At 36.1% G+C, this 11,218-nt stretch overlaps 1 protein-coding gene across 3 annotated transcripts; it reads left to right on the forward strand.

Annotated features, from left to right (window-relative positions):
* The first annotated feature begins 6,985 nt into the window (after positions 1-6,985).
* Positions 6,986-11,218, forward strand: LOC113690796 (uncharacterized). Of its 3 annotated transcripts, XR_011815201.1 has the most exons (5): positions 6,986-7,446; positions 8,594-9,646; positions 9,812-10,525; positions 10,662-10,768; positions 10,887-11,218. XR_011815201.1 is itself a non-coding variant. In XM_072051045.1 (4 exons), the coding sequence occupies exons 2-4, from the start codon at positions 8,624-8,626 to the stop codon at positions 10,914-10,916; spliced, it is 2,010 nt and encodes a 669-aa protein (XP_071907146.1). In that variant the 5' UTR covers positions 7,004-7,446; positions 8,621-8,623; the 3' UTR covers positions 10,917-11,218. The 3 variants fall into 3 exon arrangements, 2 of the variants coding, with proteins under 2 accessions (XP_071907146.1, XP_027064671.1); XM_072051045.1 differs by having other exon boundaries at positions 7,004-7,446; positions 8,621-9,646; positions 9,812-10,768; XM_027208870.2 differs by having other exon boundaries at positions 7,005-7,446; positions 9,812-10,768.

Genomic DNA, 11,218 nt, shown 5'->3' on the forward strand with positions numbered 1-11,218 from the left:
CACTACCAATGTACCCCTCAGAAAAATTTAACTACTCAAACTTCTCTCCCAAATATGAATTTATTATGCTTCAAGGTCCCACGACCAACTTCCAGACCTACAGTAGCTTCTTAGCGTCTGCAAACAAGTTAATAAGAGATTCAACTAGTCTACTCTGCAACATGATTTTTCCCGAAATGCTCAAGCTCTTTAGCAATCTAAAGATTCTAAAGAAAACAACGATACCAGCAAAACAAAAACAATTATCACTCCCAACAGAAACTCAATGATGCATCCCTTAGCAAACTCTATATTTAACCCACAATAATTACAAAAAAAGAAAATGCAACCACAATGTCCATAACAACATCAACTGAATTCCGAGAATCCATCACAAAGTTAGCAATATATCCTGCAATGTTATTGCAATAATCAAGAAAAACCAGAAAACTGAAAAGCAAAATCTGCAATACAAATTTCCACAGCATCCATTGGATCCTAGATCTCCACCAAACACACTCCTCAACAAACAGAAACTCGATCACTTTTATACTCTTTTTTTTTTTTCCGTTTCTTCTTCAATCCTATATTTGCTTATATCAATTCAATCAGTTCAGTTCAGTCCATCAAAAAATTACGCAATCCAGTTCATATTAGCTTCAAAAACGAAATCCGTTCACTCTAACCAACATTTCCACCACTTAATCAGACTTCCGCAATCCAAAATTCATTTCCGCCGCATTAAATTAACAACAAATTCAACAATTATCACAAAACTACTGCGTGAAAGCGTGTTTCTGAGTGTGATCGAGGAAATTACCACCAGCAGATCTCAAAACTTGAATCTGAAGTCTACTCCACTGGCGCCGCTTGAAAGAAATAGTAATCGCATTTGAATTCTAACGCCTCATGTCCAAAACAAACGAAAAAAAAATAAACTAAAAACCAAAAAATTTTAAAAAGAAAAATACGGCTAGCAAAAGAACAGTAGAAGTTTTTGAAATGGAGTGAAGAAACGGATGATGAATATGTAGAATTGTAGAGAGAGAAACGCTTAGAGAGAGAAAGTATGAGATGCAAACAAGGCAAGACAATATATTGAGAGAGAAGAGGACGAGGGCGAGGCGGGGGTTGGATTTGATTATATAAATTTGGGACTGTAATTAATGATCCGGACGATGGCGAAAGGGATTGGCTTTTTTGTTTTTACTTGCTTCCTTTTCTTGGTTTTCATGATGTACAACATCAGGAGCATGATGTACACTTTTTAAAAGCGGAATCGCTATTGAGGGAGGACAAAGTACTAGCGTTGATGCAGTTGGTACGACGAGGAGATAACTCCTACGAGAGAAGCTTTTTTTGGTTTACTTTTCTTTCATTATTATTATTATTATTTGTTCAAAGGCACAAATAAAGGCTCATTATTTCCCTTGGTTTTGCATTTTTTTTATTTTAAAAAAGCAAATTTTTTATATGCGCTCTATCACTATTTTCTTTAAGTTCCCAATGCATAAAAAAATATATAATATAATATAAATGCGAGAATTGTGGCCTTCAAATTGTTCATTTGAAAAGTATTGAAACCATCTCAATTAGAACTTCTCAAATACCTATTATTATTTTAAATTAATTAAAACATTTTGAAAAAATCTACAATGTGGTAATTTTATTTTTCTTCATTTTGGTGATTTGATTTGATTGATGAGAGACAGAGGAATGAGAGAAATAGAAGGAAAAAGAGTGCGAGTGAATAGAAAAAAGGGGTAAATATTAGATCAAAGAGGTGGGAAGGGGTGGAGGTTTTGTGAGTCACGTGCAAAGAGGGCGCGAAGAAAGGCAAAGACGTCCGACAGGCCAGCTGGCAAAGGGGGGTGGATCACCAACGTCCACACCTTCGTCCGCGTGAACCTCTTTACAAGTCTCTCGTGCGTAAAGTTCTAATTTAGCCCTTTTGCTTTTGTTTCCAGGGTAATTCCCTTTTTCTTTCCCCCTTTCGTTTTTCTTCCCAAGTGTCAATCAATTCAATTCGACTGCAAGGTGGTACAAAAGTTAAATGACAAATTTCGCACTTAATGCACTTTAATTATCCACGCGTGTGCAGTTACAATTCCAAAATTACGAAGATCTCCTTTACTTTACTTTAAAAAGAAGATTATGCACATCTTCTCTCTTTTTTTATCTTGTACTTTAGTTGATATTCGTATATCCTCTTCATAATGAACCAAAAAATTGAATAAGATCGACCTTTGATTACAAATTTAGAAGGGATTATTGCAATTAAACTCCAATTAAGTTTAATGTTAATTTCGAAAATCAAACTTTCATCAAAGACAGAGCAAACAAAAGAGAATCGCGAAACTTCCGGCATATCAAGATCGTGCTAATCCAGACCCCAACAAATCCTTGAAAAAGAGTTGCTTTATGTGATAAGATTAAAAGAATTGTAAGTAGGAAATTTTAAATTCAAAATCTTTGTTCCGAAAAAAAAATTTCCTTGTGCTAACTTCAATATGGTTAACCCATTCTTCAATATAAAGATGCATTGAGCCAACAGCCTTTAAAAGACATCCTAATTTTAGGAGGCAAAATTTCCACAAGATGCGCAATCTAATTGATTACACGCTTATAAATCAAGTTAAATGAACTCATGAAGAAATGTATAGGGAAATTCAAAGCGAAGACATCGAATCAAAACAAATAAAAAAGAGTACCAAGTCAATCACCTAATGAAAGATTTCCTAAGACGTGAAGGCGCTAAACCACATCAATGCTAACAACCATGCATGAACAAGTGGGTACAACACGGGAATACGAAAACCTACGCTATTGAAAATTGCCAGTTTTTGCCGAAAAAGTGGACCAAAAGCACTTAATGAGACCCGTTCCACGTTTAAGTCGTTTCATTAGAGAATTAAAGATATCTGAGTCAAAATGACAATGGGAGGTTAGTCGGTCTCCTGTGGAATATTACCGGTAAAAATCCCTTTCAGTTACTTAGTCATTAGTCAGATTAGGTCACTAAACAAGTTTGAAAGAGATGTTACTACGGAATATGCAATGTTAGTGGCACTATAATCCTTAAGATCTTTCTTAACTAATGATTAATGAGGTCAATCCACCCATTCTTATGTTCACTTTCATGCTCATTACATAAATTGTTCACATTTGTTTGTCAAATAATTTCGTAAACGAGAAAATTCATGCGCTCTAAACTTGATTTAGTGAAAGGTTTTCGTTTTCATTGTATAGCTGGAAAGTTGGACAGTCTGTTTTGAATGAAAGTTTCATTTGGTCCAATTATGCAAACTAAAAAATAGGAGTGTAAATGAGTCAAATCGAACATTCTAATGTTCAAACATGTTTGATTATTTTAACGAGTTTAAAATTTGGTTCAAATTTGACTTGTTTATTTATCGAATCGAGATTGAACGATTTTTATCGAATTTGAATATTATCGACCATAAAATACTATTTAAATTTGATTTGATTAATTAGTAAATCAAACTCAAAAAGACGTTCAATTCGAATATCGAGTAGTTTAGTTCATCCTTCAATCTTACTCGAAGTCACGTTCATTGCAAACGGACTGGATGTAAGTCGAGCTCTAGCAAGTCACCAAGACCCAAGAATTCACTCTCTGCTGTAGTGGGCCGTTCTGTCTAAACTGGGGACCGACAAACCCAACTTCGAAGACCTTAATCAGCGGACCTCAACTTGTAATTCAGGGAATAGCCCAGCTGTAACACTTGGACCTCACCTTGTAATTCAGGGAATAGCCCAGCTGTCCCATAACGCGTTTCACTTTCCGTTTGAAGCTTCAAAACTGAGAAGTAAATACCTAATTACATTTACATTTCGTACCTTTGATAGAACTCTACTTTTTATCTTTTTTTTTTTTTTTTGGTTTGGAGTGCCTTCGAGTTTGGAGGGTTAAAAGCCCAAAATTGTGTACAACCTTGACATAGAACCTCTAAAAAATTTTTTTTTTTGAGAGGTTCTATGTCAAGGTTGTAGGTAGGGGTGCAAACGAGCCGAACTCAAGCCGAGCTTTGGCTAATCGAGTCGAGCTCGAGTTAATTTTGTGAAGCTCGAGCTCGAGCTCGACGAGCTCAAAATATCGAGCTCGAGCTCGAGTCAAATTCGAGTCGAGCTCGAGTTTAAAAATAAAAAAATAATTATTATTATTTTATTTTAAAAAATAAAAATAATTATTTATTTTTAAAAAATGAATAAAATAATAATTTTTTAATAAATAATAAAATATTAGGGATATATATGTAATTTTATTATTAAAATAAAAAATATATATAATTGAGCTCGCGAGCCAACGAGCTTAATGTTTTTGAGCTCGAACTCGAGCTCGAGATCGACTTAATTAGCTCGAGCTCGAATCAAACTCGATATTGACGAGCTCGAGTCGAGTTCGTATTCGCGAGCGGCTCGATTCGCGAAACACCCCTAGTTGTAGGTATGGATGGCAACGGGTCAAGTATTATCGAAAATTTTTTTTACCATATCTTAACTCGCATATTTAAGTATATTTACCAAATCTTGTCGAGTAAACCTATGGGTTTTAATTCCCATTACTAAACCCTTCCACTTGTGCGGTTGAATTATCCATTGGGTACTCTCTATTCATTAATATTAATAGTTTGAAAAAGGAAAATTAACATTTTATCAAATTAAAATCAATACATAAGTCGAGTTAAATTAGCGCCCTATATCGAATTTTAAACTGTTGTAAATCCATAGAACTTGCATGGGAAAAATCCAATATTTAGTGAAGGGTTAAATCAACATTCTTCTATTTTTAATTATAATTAACTTCATTTGTGTTATGCTTGAGTTACTCGTCAGTAGCTACTCATGAGACAAAATTCTAATGGATAACTCATCGAGCATGTAACCCGAATTAACCATTGGATTGGATACCCACAAATATCAAATTTTATCTTACCCATTGCCATCTCTAGAAAACAAATTTTTTAAGTTTGACTAAATTGAGACTTTAGGAATTAAATGATTCTGGACTCAAATCCTCCCCTACCCTTCTCGTTTTTCGAGTCCCACCCATTTCTTCCCGGAAAAAAAAAAGGGGTTTTTAAGCTAGATTTTATCGGACTTTTGACATCCAGCTAGCTCCAAGTCGACGCAAGACAAGAAAAAGAAATTCATGTGTTTTGACATGGACTTGTAATCAATTGAAGGTCTGTTTTGGTAGACAATAATGCATGCACTATACTACTCGTAAGTATGTACTTGTCTTCAAGTATGTGTTTGATTACTACTGCCCCTAAAGCTGATACCACGAAACCTGTGACTTGTCCAAATGCATACTAGACTACCAGAACACTAGAACGACGACAGTAGAGTAGTTGACTCAACCCCAGATCAATAAAACTGGCGGACCATGCGACGTGAGGGTCACAAATTTGAAATTTCTTACATAAATATAAATGGGACAATCCTCTTTATCAAGATTGGCATATACCCTTGGGAGCAATTCACTCTAAAAACATATATCCCAACATTTTATAATATCTATCCGTTTCGATTAACTATTTTTGGAGATATTTTTAAAAAATTTTACTGTAACAGAGTTTTTGTAATATATTTTTGAAAATATTTTGAAATATTTAAAGTAGAAGAGTTTTTAGAATATATTTTAAAATATCTTTTAAACATAAAAAAAAATTTAGACTACTTTCTAGATTACCTTTTAGAGTATTTTTTAAAAATTTTAATAATATTTAAAAAATTAATTTTTGAAAAACTCAGCAATTTAAAATATTCATTTTTATGTGATGATTTAGAAGTATTATTATTATTATCTCATGCACTAAACTTTAGTTAGGGCTGTCAACGGTGCAGGTCCGGGCCGGAATTCATTATTCCGGACCCGAATCCGACCCGTTTACCCGACGGGTCTTTTATTATATGTTCCGGATCCGGGTCGGGTCTACCCACACAAATTTAGCAAAATTTATAATTTCTAATAAAAATGAGAAAAAAATATATTTGTAAACTAATGCAAAGAAAAAATCAAATAAGAAAAGAAATCAAATTGACTTTACTCAAATACATCACCCTAATCAAATTATATTGATAAATATATATTTTTTAAATTATTAATTCATTTATATCCGGATCCGGGTCTAATACGGGTCGGAATACTATATTCCGTATTCGACCCGTTTTTTTTGTTTGACAAAACGGATCCGGATCTGGAAAATGGAATTAAATCCCTACCTATACCCGCAATAATTTCACTTCGGATCCGGGTCTAGACCCGACTCGTTGACAGCCTAACTTTAGTACCATCTTCTTGAGAATTAAATGCAGACGCTGATATTCACAGTCTCAAGCTCCCAACCATCCTTGTCAGGGGACATACCCCACCTTATCATATGTTTGCAATTGTCATCACCTTCTTGTTTGAAGACAAGAAGAAGAAAGAGGAAATTATTGCTGAAACTTGCACGGAATTTTGTTAGGATTCGAGAATCAAAGCAATTGGAATCATACCAAATCTTGAAAATCTTAGTAGAAAAATCATGGTCCTTCGACTTGATCATCTCAACTTACTTTTCTTACGACAAAATTGATTTTGTCGTAAAGAACTATTATGACAGAAGAAATATGTCGTAATAAATGTGAAAATCACTAAAAAAAAAAGAAAGAAAGAAAGGGGCGATTAGTGTAATATCAAAAAGATGAATTGTCCTTCAATAAAGCTAATCATTCAAGCTTTCAGTGGGACAAAAAAGAGTAGTATGGATCACTAAAAGGATACTTTCAATAATTAGCTCTTAAGTAATCATTACCATACAAAAGATGCTGAGGTGTTCAAAATTAGTATAGTGCCAAATCACCATACCAATTATTTAAAGTGCCAAGTTGAAGGGCAGCATGGTCAGAAAATTCCATTTCCCCAGACTTCCACAATTCAATGAGCCCTCTTTGCTAGCCTTATACATGCCTGTGACTAGGCCTTTCACGGGACCCCATTTTTAAATAAATGTCGTCACATGATCCAAAACAGGTCACCAATGGGGCAAATTTAATAAATTCTCTAAACCAAGAAAAGTATTGATTCTCATAAACTTGTAACAAGATTTTAAACTTGGAGGTTGGAGCTTGGAACTTGAAAGTTGAACCCATACTCATATTTTATTCCCTTTCTTCACTGGCAAGGGGTAAGCTAGTTGGGCAAGAAAACCAGAAAAATCCAAGAAGAAACAGAGCGTTAGTCTGCGACAATTGGGTTGTTCTTACCTCAGCCTCATCTATCCCTTTCTCCCTGTCCTTTTCACGTTCTTGGTTGGTTGCTTTCTTTTTCCAGCTTTTGTATAGTCTTGTTGATGAATGCTTGTATGGTTGACGCCTGCTCAATCATCCAATCAAGAGTTCATCAGTTCGGTGGAGTTGAGTTCATGTACAAGTTCAAGATCCTTTTTTTTATGAGAGGTACCTTCTTTAATTAGTGTAAAGGGCTGAACCCAAGTTTCTTTATTGCAATAAATGCTGTTTTTGTTGAGGTATTGCTGGTGTTTTGGCTGAGAGATGGTGGCTTTTACTGTTTTGTTTTGTTGTGCGTTTACTTTTGTTAAAGAGGGTTGAAGTTAGAGATTAGAACTACTGAATTTAATACGAGGTGGAGAATATTTATGGGTCTACTTTGTTAAAGTGAAATTGAGATTAAAGACTCAATCTTGATATGCGAAATGCTCTTGGATTGAACCTTGTCCTTTGAATTGCATGTCAGGATTACTACACAGGGGGTAGATTCTTTTGCATGTTTTTAGAGATTGGTTGAACCGGGTGTTGAATACTGAGATATCTGGGTTTGATAAGATTGGGAGGATTGATTCTCTTGATTATTAGGCTGTTCTGTAGTTTTAAAGTTGATAATGATTAGCCCTTTGTGCCCTGGAATTGTTCTTTTATTAGCCTGGAAAGAATTACTAACTAATGCTATCCTGCCAAAACTACTGTTGAGCTACTATCACTGTGTGTTTGTGGTCAGAATCAAAGTTGAGGCTGCGTCACGATCATTTGAACGGTATTTCAATTTGGGTTAAATTCTGATGTTGCTGTAGTAAAGATCAGAGATTGTATTCCCTTATGATGACGCAGTCTTTCTTTTCTTGACTGCTAACATTTTCCTTTTTTGGGTTAATATTTCGTCTTGGATAATGCATTACCCAAAAACTTGGATGTCTAAATTGGAGTTACTATTAGACGTTAAAGGGTCCGATTTGAACTTTGATGGTGTATAATACTCAATTGTGTGGACGATTATATTGCCTTATCATACATAAATTTCTTAAGATTGAGAATTTCTGGATGTTCATCAAGAACTTGCTTTCGTAGTCGTGGAAGATTACTCCTCTACTTTTTGTGGGAGATACCTCTGAGCTGGGTGCTGTATCAATGCATACTTCTCTTAGCTCTTTCTTTTGAGCGATTAAGAGCTGCAAAAACATGTGCTTTTTTTTTGGATCATTAATACTTTTACACTATTAATAGCCAAATGTGAACTGAAACATGACAATTGTTTTGTGATGCAATCATGCATGGTTTACAACATAATTTTTAATTGTGGATTTTACAGTGGTGGTATGATTTGATTTTGCTGAAGAATATGATGGAGGACAAGCAATTGAATCTAAGCCGACCACTTCTTTCTGTGAGACGCCACACATCAACTGTAGCCTCAGAAAAAGATAGCAAAAAGAATGATCAAAGTTCAATCTCAAGTGTTACTCGACCTCCTCCATTTTACAAATCGGAATTAAAATCAGGCCCAGTGAGGAATGCAGGTACAGTGCCATTTGTCTGGGAACAGAGCCCTGGGATGCCTAAGTTTGAGAGGACGCTTGAAACTCACACAGAAAGGCCACCAGTTGCACCAAAGCCTCCTCCTGGAAGAGTTTTGAAAGCTAACCAACAGGATAATGATAATTCTTCAAAAAAATTAACTGTCAATAAAAGCCAAGTTGGGAATCCCCAGGGCTCGCAGAGTGCCTCAGAGTTGGGTGATAGCAGTAGAAGGTTTAAGATTACTGAGGATACAGTGGAGGAAGCACATGAAAGAAAAGATGATTCAGAGGATGAGGATGAAGTCTTTGAAGATGCCCTGGATACGCTCTCAAGGACCGAATCATTTTTTGTGAACTGCAGTGTGAGCGGCATAAGTGGATTAGATGACTTGGATGTAATGCCATCTGGAACATTCTCTACTGATCCTCAGGCTCGAGACTTCATGATTGGTCGGTTTCTGCCTGCAGCCAAGGCAATGGTTTCAGAAACACCTCAATATGCTCCTGCTCCAAAGAAACGACCAGTGGTTCAAGACAATCCAAGGCAACTGAAGAAAGTAGTAAATGCAGATAACCGACCTCAGCTTAGGTATGGACCTACTTTTGCAAAACATTATTCAGAATTCCATGACAATGGAGAAGAAGAAGAAAGTGATGATGACTATGTTGAACATGAAAATGTTCCATCCAAAGTTTGTGGATTACTGCCCCGATTTTGCTTCAAGAGTCGTCTTTTAAACCCTCTACCCGGGATGAGTGTGAGGACTAGGACACCCATGTCTCCCACTACAAGGATGCTGGCTAGATCTTCTTCTGCTAGTACTTGCAGCAAAACTGAAAATGAGGTAACTCTTTTTTCTGATCCAATCCTCCGTCCTATCCCACTAGGGGACCACAACCCATAAGAAAAAGAGCAAAAAAGAAGATATGAATAGACAAAAAGAAAATAGTTGTCGATCTTTTGCAGCAAGTTTGTGTTCACTGAATTCAGTTGCTTTTCATATTTACAGCTGTCTAGTGTTGATATGAGTGAGCAAAGATCAATTGATGGATCCCAAACAGCTGAGCTTCATGAAGGGAAGAACAATTTGAATGTGAAGTCCAGTCAAATCTCTTTGAAGTCTCAGAAATATGAAAAATCATTGGCCAACGGGCATGGTGGTGTGTCAAGCCATTACAATGAATCACCTGCGTCAATTGACCAAAGAGCTTTCCCGGTCATTCCTGTTGAACCACAGGATGCTAGTGTTGATGGTTGCAGCTCTGATGAGAAGAGTTACAGAAGCTTTAGGGATTTGTTGGCTGATCAGAGCCCCTCTGAGGAAGTAAATTCAGCAAGTCCAGCAGTTGAGAAAACTCTCTACGTAGATACTGTGCATAAAGGTGAATCTCCTAAGAAAACATGTTCTTTGGGTATGAAAGGGCCGTCAATTGAAAGAGAAATGAATGATGAGATTTTACGCTCAGTAGATTCTTCGCTCATTGACCATTTAAGCATTGCTGATGGAGGAGATCCATTAAAGACAATTTCTCGAAAACCCCTTGTCTTCAGTCTCCTTCCTTTGGCTGATGAACCCAGTCAAAAGATCGAAAAGGATAATCGAAAGGCTTTTGGAGAAGATCAAAAGCTTTACCAGGACGGAGTTGATTCAAAAATTACACAAGTGCCTGTCAAGCTAACTACTCAAACTTTAGGAAAGCAGACTGCCAAAGCAGAAATAGTGGTAAATTACCATGGAATCTCTGCCGAGTTTCCTGCTCCTCCACCATTACCAAAATCTCCATCAGATTCTTGGCTTTGTCGCACTTTGCCTTCCATGTCTTCAAAGAATTCATCTATACTTTCGCATTTTGGGACAGGAATGAATCCAAGAAATCAGGTTTCCAAGACACAATCTGCTGATCCCAAATGGGAAACAATAGTTAAAACAACAAAGGTGCATCACCATCATTTGAGATACTCTGAGGTAAATTGGATTGTTTTCTTTTTTTTTCGGCTAAATTGAAGATAAACTGATTCGGTTCCTTTTACATTACTATTTCATTTCACTGTTTCATTACTTACAACTTTTTCCTTTCTTTCAGGAGTTTCTAGCAGCTATACCAGAAAGCTAGAGAAATCTTTCGTCACGTCCTCTGCTTCATGCTTCTGCTTCCCATATTCATTAGTTTTCTGGTTTCAAAGGTCCTTGATGGTACACAAAATTTTCTATGGGTTTAACTTTCCCATCTTTTCCTCTGAGAACAGTATAAGATTCAATTCTGCAAGTAATACTCAAGACAAACACTGTGTGTATAGTGATTAGCAGATTCAAAAAAATCGATACACGCTATGCCCTGAGGGTTCTGTAAATAGCATCATTAATTTTTGCAGCACTACCCAATAAGAAAGGTTCTGTGGGAAAATTTACATGCTC

The sequence above is a fragment of the Coffea arabica genome, chromosome 5c, assembly GCF_036785885.1.
Source record: "Coffea arabica cultivar ET-39 chromosome 5c, Coffea Arabica ET-39 HiFi, whole genome shotgun sequence".
NCBI lineage: Eukaryota > Viridiplantae > Streptophyta > Magnoliopsida > Gentianales > Rubiaceae > Coffea > Coffea arabica.

What these genes read in the sequence shown, in the direction of transcription:
- LOC113690796 (XM_072051045.1), top strand. Translation starts at nt 8,624, where the DNA reads ATGATGGAGGACAAGCAATTGAATCTAAGCCGACCACTTCTTTCTGTG. An exon ending in GCAGCAAAACTGAAAATGAG is followed by an intron (nt 9,647 to 9,811) that starts GTAACTCTTTTT and finishes TCATATTTACAG; the next exon opens with CTGTCTAGTGTTGATATGAG. An exon ending in ATCATTTGAGATACTCTGAG is followed by an intron (nt 10,769 to 10,886) that starts GTAAATTGGATT and finishes CCTTTCTTTCAG; the next exon opens with GAGTTTCTAGCAGCTATACC.